The 11,837-nt window shown below is 38.5% G+C and overlaps 1 protein-coding gene and 1 long non-coding RNA gene across 4 annotated transcripts; one reads left to right on the top strand and one right to left on the bottom strand.

The window, feature by feature from the left end:
- Positions 1 to 232, top strand: LOC113235004. Its single transcript, XR_003310833.1, has 2 exons — positions 1 to 109; positions 189 to 232. It is a non-coding gene; the product is annotated as an uncharacterized LOC113235004 (long non-coding RNA).
- Positions 233 to 3,867: 3,635 nt separating this feature from the next.
- LOC113235005 (protein ANTAGONIST OF LIKE HETEROCHROMATIN PROTEIN 1-like) lies at positions 3,868 to 6,633 on the bottom strand. Of its 3 annotated transcripts, XM_026470526.1 has the most exons (3): positions 6,080 to 6,633; positions 4,576 to 4,790; positions 3,868 to 4,455 (listed from the first exon to the last, which is right to left on the bottom strand). In XM_026470526.1, exons 1-3 carry the CDS (start codon positions 6,382 to 6,384, stop codon positions 3,902 to 3,904), a joined length of 1,074 nt encoding a protein of 357 aa, XP_026326311.1. In that variant the 5' UTR covers positions 6,385 to 6,633; the 3' UTR covers positions 3,868 to 3,901. The 3 variants fall into 3 exon arrangements, 2 of the variants coding, with proteins under 2 accessions (XP_026326311.1, XP_026326310.1); XM_026470525.1 differs by having other exon boundaries at positions 3,868 to 4,790; XR_003310834.1 differs by lacking the exons at positions 3,868 to 4,455; positions 4,576 to 4,790 and adding an exon at positions 5,265 to 5,383 and having other exon boundaries at positions 6,080 to 6,120.
- Between the last annotated feature and the right edge of the window lie 5,204 nt (positions 6,634 to 11,837).

Here is an 11,837-nt window from a genome sequence, read left to right as displayed (position 1 = left end):
TGTGGTACGGCTGCCTCCATATCATTGTGACCTCAATCCTATTGAATTGATATGGGGAATTGCAAAACATAAAATTGCCTCTGTCAATGTAGGGTCCATTGACATAAAGGTAGGGATCTAGTTCATAATTCGTTTTTCTTAATGTTATTAAGTTGAACTCATAATCAGTAATATTTTTATTCCGCCAGATGGCAGCTGAACAAGCATTCCAAGCGATTACTGCCGAAGATTGGAAAAATTCATGCCAACATGTTATTAAAATTGAAAAAGAGTATTATGAAGGGGTATGACTATGTATGACTACATTGAAAAATTGGTCATTAACGTCAGAAATGAGAGCAGTAGCGAGACCTCTTCAGATTCATGTGATTCAGATGAGTTTGTTGTTGCCGGAACGTCTAGCTAAGATACAATAGAGTTTTCTGGGGTGGAAAATCTCGATGAAAGTGTTTTGGAATCTGAATGATTTAAAATTAAAAGAAAAAAATATTATCCGAAAATTAGTATTTATTAAAAAATTTTAAATTGTTATTTTGTTTTATTAGAATAAATTGCACAAACAATTTAACAAGGTTAATTTTCCCTTTTATCCTGAAGGGTACAGGAAAAAAGGAGCTCATTGACGATTTTGCCTTTTTTGAATTAACTGTACCATTTACTTCGTTTTTCTATGGCCAATCAGAGCACGTTATTTTAAACATGATAAAAGGGGCTGATTTTGCGTAATGTTCAATGAAAAAAAATCTACTTTAGAATAAAACGCGCTCATTGCATTCTGTACCAAGTAAAAAGGTGCCCATTATCTATGAAACCACGCTAGAACAGGCTGATCGCAGCGGTTGTAACAAAGAACGCGCTCATAGTCGGCCATCTTAATTTTTTTGCCATACAAGTGACAGCTGTCAGATAAGCTTCCCTTCAGAAATTTTACGACGCGGTAGATTGTGCATTAACTTTTTGCATGTTTATACCAAAATGGACAAAAATAGTAGTGACTGTGATGAAAATTATGTTTATAAGACTACAAAAAAAAGGAAGTCACACGGTCGGATGTCTGAAGTGTTGAAAAAGTTAAAATTATCGAGTCATGAACCCGGTCCAGCCTGTGGTTGCAAATTGGGATGTTTCATTAAGATTCCTGCAGAAGCAAGAACCCAGATTCTCCAGAATTTTAATTTACTAGCATCACATGATGCCCAAAACAGCTATTTAAGTGGATTGATCTCCGTTCTCCCAGTCAATAGGCATTCCAAGAAAGAAGGAGTATTACACTATTATGCTGTTTACAAATACAGAGTACTTGCTATGATTGATTCGGAAATAAAAGAAATAATTATATGCAAGAAGGCTTTTATGTCGATACATGGAATATCGAGAAAAAAAGTTGAATATTTAGTAGCAAGTTTGAAGAAAACTGGATGTGCTCCGGTTGTTAAGAGAGGAAAACATAATAATCATGTAAAACTCAATGATGACGTCAAAAGTTTAATTAGAGGGCATATTAATTCATTTAAAGGTAGTGTATCATTTTATAGAACTATGTTGTTATAATGTTTTCTGTTTTTTTTTTATAAATCATGATAATTACTAAGCATCACATGATGCCCAAAACAGCTATTTAAGTGGATTGATCTCCGTTCTCCCAGTTAATAGGCATTCCAAGAAAGAAGGAGTATTACACTATGATGCTGTTTACAAGTACAGAGTACTTGCTATGATTGATTCGGAAATAAAAGAAATGATTATTGCTAGTAATTTGCGAAATTCTGTGTCTGTGTGTCTTGAACATAGACACTGTACGTCACTACCCGTGATGCAATTTCCTCCTTTCATCTCTGTTTCGGCGCGATTACGGAAACGTCGATTCGCATTGGAGCGAGCGAGCAAACAAACGGAAGAGGCTAGTGTCGCCAGCGCAGCGATAAGGTCAACGTGGGAGCGAGCGAAGCAATACAACTCCTACGCAAGTGAGAAAAGGACAAGTACTGTGAAGAGTGGCGAGATTTTTTATCAGAGACAATAATTTTAGTTCTATAATTCCACATATTTCGTAATTTCATTGTACGCCATTTTGATTGTCACTTTGTGCAACGTGCCATAAAATTGTACAAAGTAACTAAATTGTGCTGTATTTCACGGCAAAAACGCGTAAATTCTGTGCTATAGATTAAGTATTACGTATTTAAAAGTAAAAAAGTTAAGAAAAAGCAAAACATGTCTGACTCCGAGAAAGTTAAGAAATTAATCGCGGCACGCGGCTACGTTAAGTCGAATTTAACGCGTATGCACAAACAAATGTTTAGTTTGTCAAAATCGGAATTGCAAGAGATTTCTCAAGAAGTATTATTAGCACGTCGGGATCGCATTACACGCGCTTTTGAAGAGTATGAGACTCAAAATAAAGAAATTCTCTTTCTCGAACCCACTGACGTTGAAAAAGAAGATGTCTCTGAATTCGAAAAAAAATACTATCAAATACTGGAAATAATTTGCCAGCAATTGAATGAACGTTCTCGGCATCAGAATGTAAAGCTACTGTAAAATTACCTGTAATAAACATAGAACCTTTTTCTAGTAAGTACAGCGATTACGTACAATTCATAAGCTTATTTAAATCTGTCATACAAAATGATCCCTCATTGGATAGTTTACAAAAGCTCCACTATCTGCGCTCATTCTTACGAGATGAAGCATTTGATTTAGAGCCTGTCCAGAAAGCGCGATTTACGCGCGTGTCCACTCGCGCGTAGGCTATCGCGCGTACTCGAGATACTAGAGCTACATACATTCCGTCCAGATACTCTCGCGCGTTACCTCACACGCGCGTAAAACGCTTGCAATGAGCGGGACTCTCGACTCGCTCGTTTTAAGCGCGTGCGTCGCGCGAGTCGAGATACTCCGGCGCCATTGCAGCGTCCAGTACTACGCGCGTGTCCGTGGCGAGTGGACGTATTCGGTTAAAAATAGAGCGTGAAAACTTTGACACGGAACTTTTTATTGACGAGATTGAGAAAAGGGTAGCTATATGGGATATGGAATCGTCAGATTATTCTAATAGAATCATTAAGCGTAGGAACTGGGAAGAAATTGTAGAAATTTTTTGTGAAGCTGGTGATTCCGAGGAAAAAAAAACTTTAGGTAAGTAAATAATACTTTATTAAATAATATTATTCCTTGCATAGATTTTACGTTAATAAACTATATCATTTTATCTTGCCAAGGGAGTTTGTCTTCGTTAACAAAATAATCAGCAAATCTATCTCTTGTATTCAATGATCTCGCATTAGGCCTCACTGCCTCAGTGTTCAAATTAATCAGAGATGTTTCGTAGAGAGTGTGATCATACCTGTAGCCATCCCTTAAGGCCTACGCAGACCGGGACGGAATGGCAAGGGATTTTAATTTTTACTAATGGACATTCAACCGTACTGTTACAGAAATACGACATAAATTGCTATGCTTTAAAATGATGCCGTGGCATTGAAAGGGATTTAATCGAAAAGACACGCCACAGGCTCCCGTGGCGGGATGCCGCGGCATACTGCGGTAGGCAACGGCATGACACGGACTCCAGCGCTCGTAGTAATATACTGCGGGGTGCGGCGGTGGGGGTAGAGAAGCGGGGAATGCACACCATTGACCATCCATTTGCGCCCGCGTCTTTGACGACTGTGTACCTACGTGTTTTTTTTCGGAGACCAGTTTTTTACGTTTTTTATTCCAACATGGAGGAAAAATTAATAACATTAGTTCAAGCCTATGATTATTTATATAATATGTCATCAAAACATTATATGAACACTCAAATGAAGAACAATGCGTGGAGATTAATTGGGACAGAAATGAATAAAACAGGTAAATATTTTTGCAATATAATTATATTTTAATACTTCACACGGTATTAATGTCTATTTACAATATCGTTTTGCCATGGAATCGAGCCCTCATCAGAGTTAAAGTAATCTTTAAACATCTCCCGTACTGTCGTACCATCTAATGCATTGTTCATATTATTATCGTTTTCTAAATTAATGCTTACACTTGCTATACTTTGACTTTCTGTGCTTGTACCACCTATGATGAAATTGTGTAAGCAAGTACATGCTAAAATGATATTATCAATATATTTTGGTTGAACCTGAATTCCTTTTTGACATAATTCGAAACGTTCTTGAAGTATACCAAATGCATTTTCGACGATACGCCTGGCTCTACTCAAACGATAATTGTATATTTTCATTGCTTCATCTGTCAATCGGTCGCTACTAAATGGTCTCATAATGTTTGTGGTTAACGGAAAAGCCTCGTCTGCTATAAAAACATAGGGCAACTCAAGATCTGTCCTCGGTAAACGTTTTTTTGGGGGAATATCGAGGGCATTAGAAGTCAATTTTTTTCCAAATATTGAGTTTTGCATTATACCTCCATCACTATTTCGTCCATATGATCCTACATCTGCAATCACAAATTTATAATTTGCATCCACAACCGCTAGTAGCACGATACTAAAAAACTTTTTATAGTTCATGTAGAGACTTCCACTATTGCGAGGTGCCCTTATCCTAAAATGTTTACCATCTATTGCACCGATGCAGTTCGGGAAATTCCATTTTTCATCAAATTCCATCGCGATTCGCGTCCATTTTTCCCTTGTTGGTTTTGGCATAACACTAGGCCTTAGGACATTCCAAATGACTTGGCAAGTTTCATGTACTATAGAGCGCACTGTACTAAACCCCATACGATAGCTGTAACCTAGAGACTTGAAGCTACTTCCCGTGATCAAAAATCTGAAAGATAATATAAAGAGGGGTAAGTGAGGCAGAGTGAAAGACAGGGTACAGTTAAACAAAGTCAATTAAATAATACAATATATTTATTTATATATAATTATGAATTCCTCACGATATTTTCCTTCACCGTAAAGCCAGTGGTAATTTTTACTTAGAAAAAAAATTAGCTCAATATAATCCCATAAACATAGCTGGTGCTAACCTAGTCACCTAGTCACTATCTAAGGCCTTTTCCCATTACCTACTTATTCTGATTCTATACCATTTTACCTGCTTATGTTTTGTTTTAGGTGAAGAATGTCAGAAAATATGGAGTAATATACGTAATAATTTTAGGAAAGCTCTGAATAACAGAAAAACAAAGAGTGGTGACCCGTACACAAAGCGACGCCCTATCAAGTTTGAAAAAGAGCTGGAGTTTTTGAAAAAATTCATTCAGCACAGAAAACAAACCTCGAATTTGGACTCCTCTTCAGAGGATACGCAGACTTCTTTTGCAGAATCCGCTGTCGTTGATAGCGATGAACGTTCAGTTTCGCGAATGACCAATGATTCACACCATTCCTCAATAATACCAGAACCTACAACAACTGCTGAAATACTAAATAAATATATTGAATCGAAAAAGGAGGTGGACGCCATTGATTCGTTCTTTCAAACAATGGCTGCCACAGTAAAAAAGCTACCAAAAAGAGAGCAGGTCCGAATAAAGAGACAAATATTTAATATGGTAACTGACGCCGAATTAAACTACATAGAGGGAACTCCAGCTCCAACATCTGAAGATGTCTCTACCAATTTGCAACATCAACGACCATGCCGTACCGCTTTTACTTCAAGATCTGGCTGTGGAACCGCGGCAGGCTTGGGCTATGAAGCTGTATCAGGATCTGGCTATGAAACCACCTCAAGATCTGGCTATGAAACCACCTCAAGATCTGGCTATGAAGCAGCTTCGGGGTCTGGCTTTGGAACCGCCTCAGGTTCTGGCTATGAACCTGCTTCACGGTCTGGTTATGAAACCGCCTCGGGCCCTGGCTATGAAGCTGCTTCAGGGTCTGGCTACAAAACTGCAGTTTCTGAATACGAAAAACTAGTAGGTACTCTAAATTAAGTAAAAAGAAATAAAGATCCAGGAATTATCAGTGAGAAGATTTATCAGTGCAAAAACATAAAAATCGTTATTATGTGTCTACAATTCATGATTGTATTTGGCAAAAAAATTTGTTTTTTTAATTAAATAAAAGAAGAAAATATTAAACTTATACAATCATTTAACTGCCCACCTCAAACACAAGGATAATCTTTGATCGGCTTCAATGGGGTTGCGAAAATTGGTCCTCTGTTTTTCGATATATGGTCGACATATATTCAACAGTGCTTGAAATTTCCCATAATCCATTCTATGATAGTCATAAAATTTTTGCACGTCGTATTTTAAGTCATTAAATAAATTATTGAATTCACCCTTTGATTCCCTTTCTTTCCATAAATTATCAACCCAAAATCTTCTTCTATTCCTATTATTAGCCTGTGCACTTTCTTCTTCATCTGCAATAATCGATATCAACACTAAATCCCAATCTACCATTGTAAAACTGAGGCACACCAACACTCAATCAAACGCAACTGAAGACTGCAGGCAGCAGGAGTCGCTGAGGCGTGCTTTGTCATGCCGCGGCACCCCGGGGCATGCCGGGGCATGCCGTGGCAAAGTGCTGGAATGCCGCGGCACGCCGTGGCATGCCGTGGTAAAATGCTGGTATGCCGCGGTATCTAAGCAGCCGGTGTGCGCTGACTCACGGCAAAATCCCTTGCCATGACGTCCCGGTCTGCGTAGGCCCTTAACCTTACGTAGTTATGGAGAACACAACAAGCCTTAATGATGTTTTCTGCAAATTCTATGTCCACATTCAACGGTCTATGAAATATTCTCCATTTATTTACCAAGATGCCAAAGCAACATTCAATGTAACGTCGGGCCCTGGATAAGCGATAGTTGAAAATTCTTTTTTTGGTTGTTAGAGATTTACCGCAATAAGGGCGCATTATATTTTCAGACAGGCTAAACGCCTCATCTCCTACTATGACATGAGGTAAGGGGGTTGTATCTATTTGCGATATTGGCTTTGGATCTGGGATATCTAAAGTTTTCTCGACAAGTTTTTTATATAAAATAGAGTCTTTAAAAATTGTGGAGTCATTACTTTTTCCATATGCGCCTATGTCCACTGCAATAAAACAATAATTTGCATCGCATACGGCCAACAAAACAGTTGAAAAATAACTCTTATAGTTATAAAAAAGAGATCCAGAATCGTTAGGTTTTATAATACGGATATGCTTGCCGTCAATGGCGCCGATGCAATTTGGAAAATTTGTGTATTTTTTAAATTGTTTCGAAATTTCTTTCCATTCGGCTTTCGTTGGTTCTCTCATTACTATATTTTGCAGTTTGTTCCATATGACGTAACAGGTTTTCTGTACTATTTCGATAATTGTAGACTTTCATAATCTGTAGGCATAATGCAGGTCCGCAAAATAACACCCTGTAGCCAAATATCTGAAAAGAAAGTTACATAAGAATTATTATTTTATTCCAATCTTTTTATTGTTTACAGGTACTTTACTGCAGAAGAAGTGGAAAGGGTTGCGTGATGGCTTTGTAAGAGAAATGAAGAAGAAGAAAACCACACCGTCTGGATCAGGAGCCTCAGGCAAAGCCAAATATATTTATTTTGAACGTTTGATGTTTCTTGAAAGATCGACACGGAATAAAATAACTGAGAGCAACATCAACACCGCGTCTGTTGCAGCTGAAGAACAGGAGTTTTCGGGCGATGGGGAAGATGTAATGAGACCTCCACGTAGTCAGACGAAAAAGAAGAAAAAACTAAATGCGGCCGACGAAGAATTTCTCTCCATCATAAAAACAAATTTAGCATCTGGAAATCAGCCACAGACATCAAACCAAGTGGAGTCAGATGATGACAAACTATTTTGTTTGTCCTTACACAAAGAGCTTGTTAAAGTACCAGAGGAAAACAGACTTCAAACAAAAATTGAATTAATGAAAGTACTTCAAGCTCATCAAGCTCTGTGTCTTAAATCTGCAGCTGCTCGTTCCGACTACCAACCTTCGACACAATATCATTACCAAACAGAAATGACACAACGTGGACAGAGAGATTATTATGGAGAAACAGGATATACCGCAACAGACCCTTCAACATCTTCGTTTCCATCTGCAACCTTTTCGACTTACAATCGAGGTTATTGCACTGCGTCACGACCACCAACGACGTCTAGCTACAAAAACCCATCACCGGCATCTACACAAGATTCCAATGAATCTGAATTAATGGAACTATACGATAATTAAAATAAATGTTAAGTACCCACCTATACTCGTATTATATAAGAATGATTCATAGTTTTTGTTAATTTTGTTCAAATTCTTTATTTTTGTTAATTGGGTCTTTGTTTATAATTATTAAAGCAATAAAAAATATTACCTCAAAGTAATCACGAGTTTTTCTTCTGCAGAAACAGTATCCCGTACCACATAATTTTGACATGGAGTCAAATCTTCTTTGATCATTTCTAGTAAATCATCAAACGATGCTACTGACATCCGAAAGTAGTTGAAAAACTTTTCACTATATTCTCTGAGTTTTGGGTATAAAGTTATAAACATACTATGCGTCATTCTGTCACGTAGAATGGGATGCACGTTAAATCGTCGACTTTCTCTTCGTTTACGACGTCTCCATCGACGGTATGCAAGCCACAACACAACCGCTGTATCCAAGTCCATGTTTATAACTGACCAAATCCGTCTCATCACACGCGCGCGTGATTTCGCTGCATCTGGACGCAATACAAAACAAAACGCGCGAGTGGACACGCGCGTAAATCGCGCTTTCTGGACAGGCTCTTAGTTAAAAACCTTCCATTAGTACCCAGCAGCTATATCAAAGCAATGCAGATGCTCGACGATAGGTATTTCAATAAATATTTAATTATTAATGAGCACATCAACACACTTTTAGATTTGCAATGTATTTCTAAGCCTACTTTCTACAATATTAGGGAATTCATATCGGTCATTAGACAAAATTTAGCTGCCCTAAAAAACTTGGAAGCAAGTGTGGAGGCATGGGATCCCATCCTAATTTGTATTCTTACCCGAAAAATAGATACACAAACTGCACGAGCGTATCAATTAGAGCGTGATATGAAGCTAGAGCCTTCTGTAGTCCTGTTCAATTCTTCTTCTTTCTATCCTGTGGAATTCTTGGAGAAGCGTGCGCTTGCAATGGAGAATGCAGATCAGGCAAAGGTATGCGGTAACAAGCAGGGTCGTGTTGTCAATGCAGTAGTTGCTGAGAATGCCAGAGGATGTCAATACTGTAAATCCTTTGAACATAAGATTTATGCTTGCAATTCATTAAAACTCCTGCCAACAGGGCAGCGAATAACCTTTGTTAACAAAAAAGGTCTTTGCAATGTTTGCTTAAATTCACACGCTGGAAAGTGTAAGTTCCACTTTAGATGCGGTCAGTGCAAAAAAAGTCACAATACGTTGATCCATCCAACTGATCCAAAACCAGTAGTGTTGTTATCGGGTGCAAATAACAATATTTTATTACCCACAGCCCGAATTAAACTTTACACACAAGACAACAGAGAGGTACATGTAAAGGCTATTTTAGACTCTGCCTCTCAAGCTTCTTTAGTGACAACTAAACTGGTAAAAGTTTTAAACCTGACACCGAAGCAAGATTTTACTAATATCATTGGTGTCACAAACAACCCAAATAATGCTAAATTTTCTATACCACTAGACATTTATTCACTAAGGACCCCATTTAGCACTTCTGTCAACTGCCATGTAGTCGACCAAATAACATGCAATTTGCCTCAAACTATGATTGACCCGTCTAGCATACAAATACCCCCTAATACGGAGCTAGCAGATGAAGAATTCTATAAACCTTCTGAAATAAATATGCTCATTGGTGCGGTTTTTTTTCAGGTGATACAACCAAGCCACGAAACGTGCTCATCATCGGAGCACAGCCAGGCAAGGCAGCCTGAACGGTCACATCAAAAATCAGCACAGCCGGTTCCGGAAAAGGAGGACCCACGTATCATCAATACAAAGTTAGGTCATATCACAGCCGGTGGTCTACCACTGCAAAATGAGGTAACAAAAGTAGTTTCGCTTGTGTGCTCAAAATGTGAAACAGAAATCAATCAAAAAATTTCAGAATTTTGGGAAACCGAAAAGGTTCCTGAAATACTCTGCGAGACAACGGAACATGACTTAGTTGAGAGCAAATTTCAGTCAACTGTACAATTACTTAATAACAAATTTCAAGTGGATTTGCCATTGAAAATACCACTTGACAATGTCAATGAAACTTTAAGTAATTCTTTCGACTTAGCCTTGTATCGTTTTTTAAATCTTGAAAAAAAAATTACAAAAAAATGTAAACTTGCTTGCCGAGTATCAGAACTTTATACATGAATATGTTGAACTTGGACATGCACATTTCATTGATTTCAAGTCGATTAACTTTAAAAAAGATCCCTTATATTTCCTGCCTCACCATGCAGTGATTAATGAACAGTAAAACAACTCGCTTGCGAGCAGTATTTCATGGTTCAACGAAAACAACCAATAAAATATCTTTGAATGACATTTTGCTCAATGGACCTCCAGTACAGCGAGAACTTTTTGATATTATATTACTATACCGAATAGGAGATTATACAATTAGCACAGATTTAAAAAACATGTTTCGAAGTGTGTCTCTCAACCCTTTACATACATCACTGCAAAATATCTTATGGCGCAATAGGCAGGATGAGGCAATTAAGTGCATGCGCTTGGATACTGTGACTTATGGCTTGAAAGCTCAAGCTACCTTGCTACGCGGTGCTTACTTGAACTTGCAAACAAGCATGAAACTAACCTTCCTTTAGCTTCATTTATTTTACAGAACTGCACGTACGTCGACGATGTACTTTATTCAAATTCAAATCTGAACACGCTGCTCGAAGCTAAAATACGATTAAGAAAGTTGCTTGACTTAGCTAGTTTTGAGACTCACAAATGGTCTTCAAACCATCCTTATGCGGCGTTTAAACGGCGCGCAAACACGCGAGCCGAGCCTGCGCCACGCGCTGTGTAAACAGCTGCGCTCGGCGCGGCTCGGCAAAGTTCGCACGATCCATCACTTGTCGGTTTTTTCGACACAGATCAAAGGCGCGCGCGCCATCTGCGGCTCGGCTTGTGTTAATACGCGCCGTCTAAACAGATAACACAGAGCGTGCGACGAAGGAAGACCTATTTTGTTTTTTTAGCGAAGTTTTTAATTGGGGATTGGTTTTGTACGAGATGGAGTGGAGCAACGAGAAGATTCAACTCTTCATTGAATTGTATGAAGAGGAACCGGCCATATGGAACCCAAAAGACCCAGGTCACAAAAGCCGCAACAATGTGCACGATGCTTGGACAAAAATAAAAACTAAGTTCTGTGAGGGGACCGGGGAAAGTATATCAGCGGAAGAATTAAAGAAAAAGAAGGAAAATTTAATGGCCACTTACAGAAAATTAAATACGAAAGTGAAGTCAAGTTCAACAAGCGGGAGTGGTACGGATGACATGTTTAAACCTAATTGGCCATTTTACGAACAAATGGCCAAGTTCCTGCATGGTGTATACAAACCAACAAAAACGAAGAGTTCAGAGGTGAGGAACTATCTTTTTAATCTTTATTTAATTTTTTTATGTCCGGTTAAGGGCCGGATAGGCTGGATACCGGATAGTAATGCCTTGATCACTCGTACCGAGTAGAGTGGCGAGACAGTAAATAAATGTAGGTCCCAGTGACTCGGCCGAGTGAAACTCCATAGTCTCCATACTTCGTTTTACTGTCTCGCCAAATTTGATATCCGAAATATCCGGATCCCAATATTAGCGGTTATTGAAAACCCTAGGTACGTGTGATTGGGGTGTAACCGAATATTCGGTAC

This window comes from Hyposmocoma kahamanoa, unplaced genomic scaffold (assembly GCF_003589595.1).
Source record: "Hyposmocoma kahamanoa isolate Upper Pololo Valley unplaced genomic scaffold, ASM358959v1 86807, whole genome shotgun sequence".
NCBI classification, from domain to species: Eukaryota; Metazoa; Arthropoda; class Insecta; order Lepidoptera; family Cosmopterigidae; genus Hyposmocoma; species Hyposmocoma kahamanoa.
This window is presented reverse-complemented; position numbering and strand designations above follow the sequence as displayed.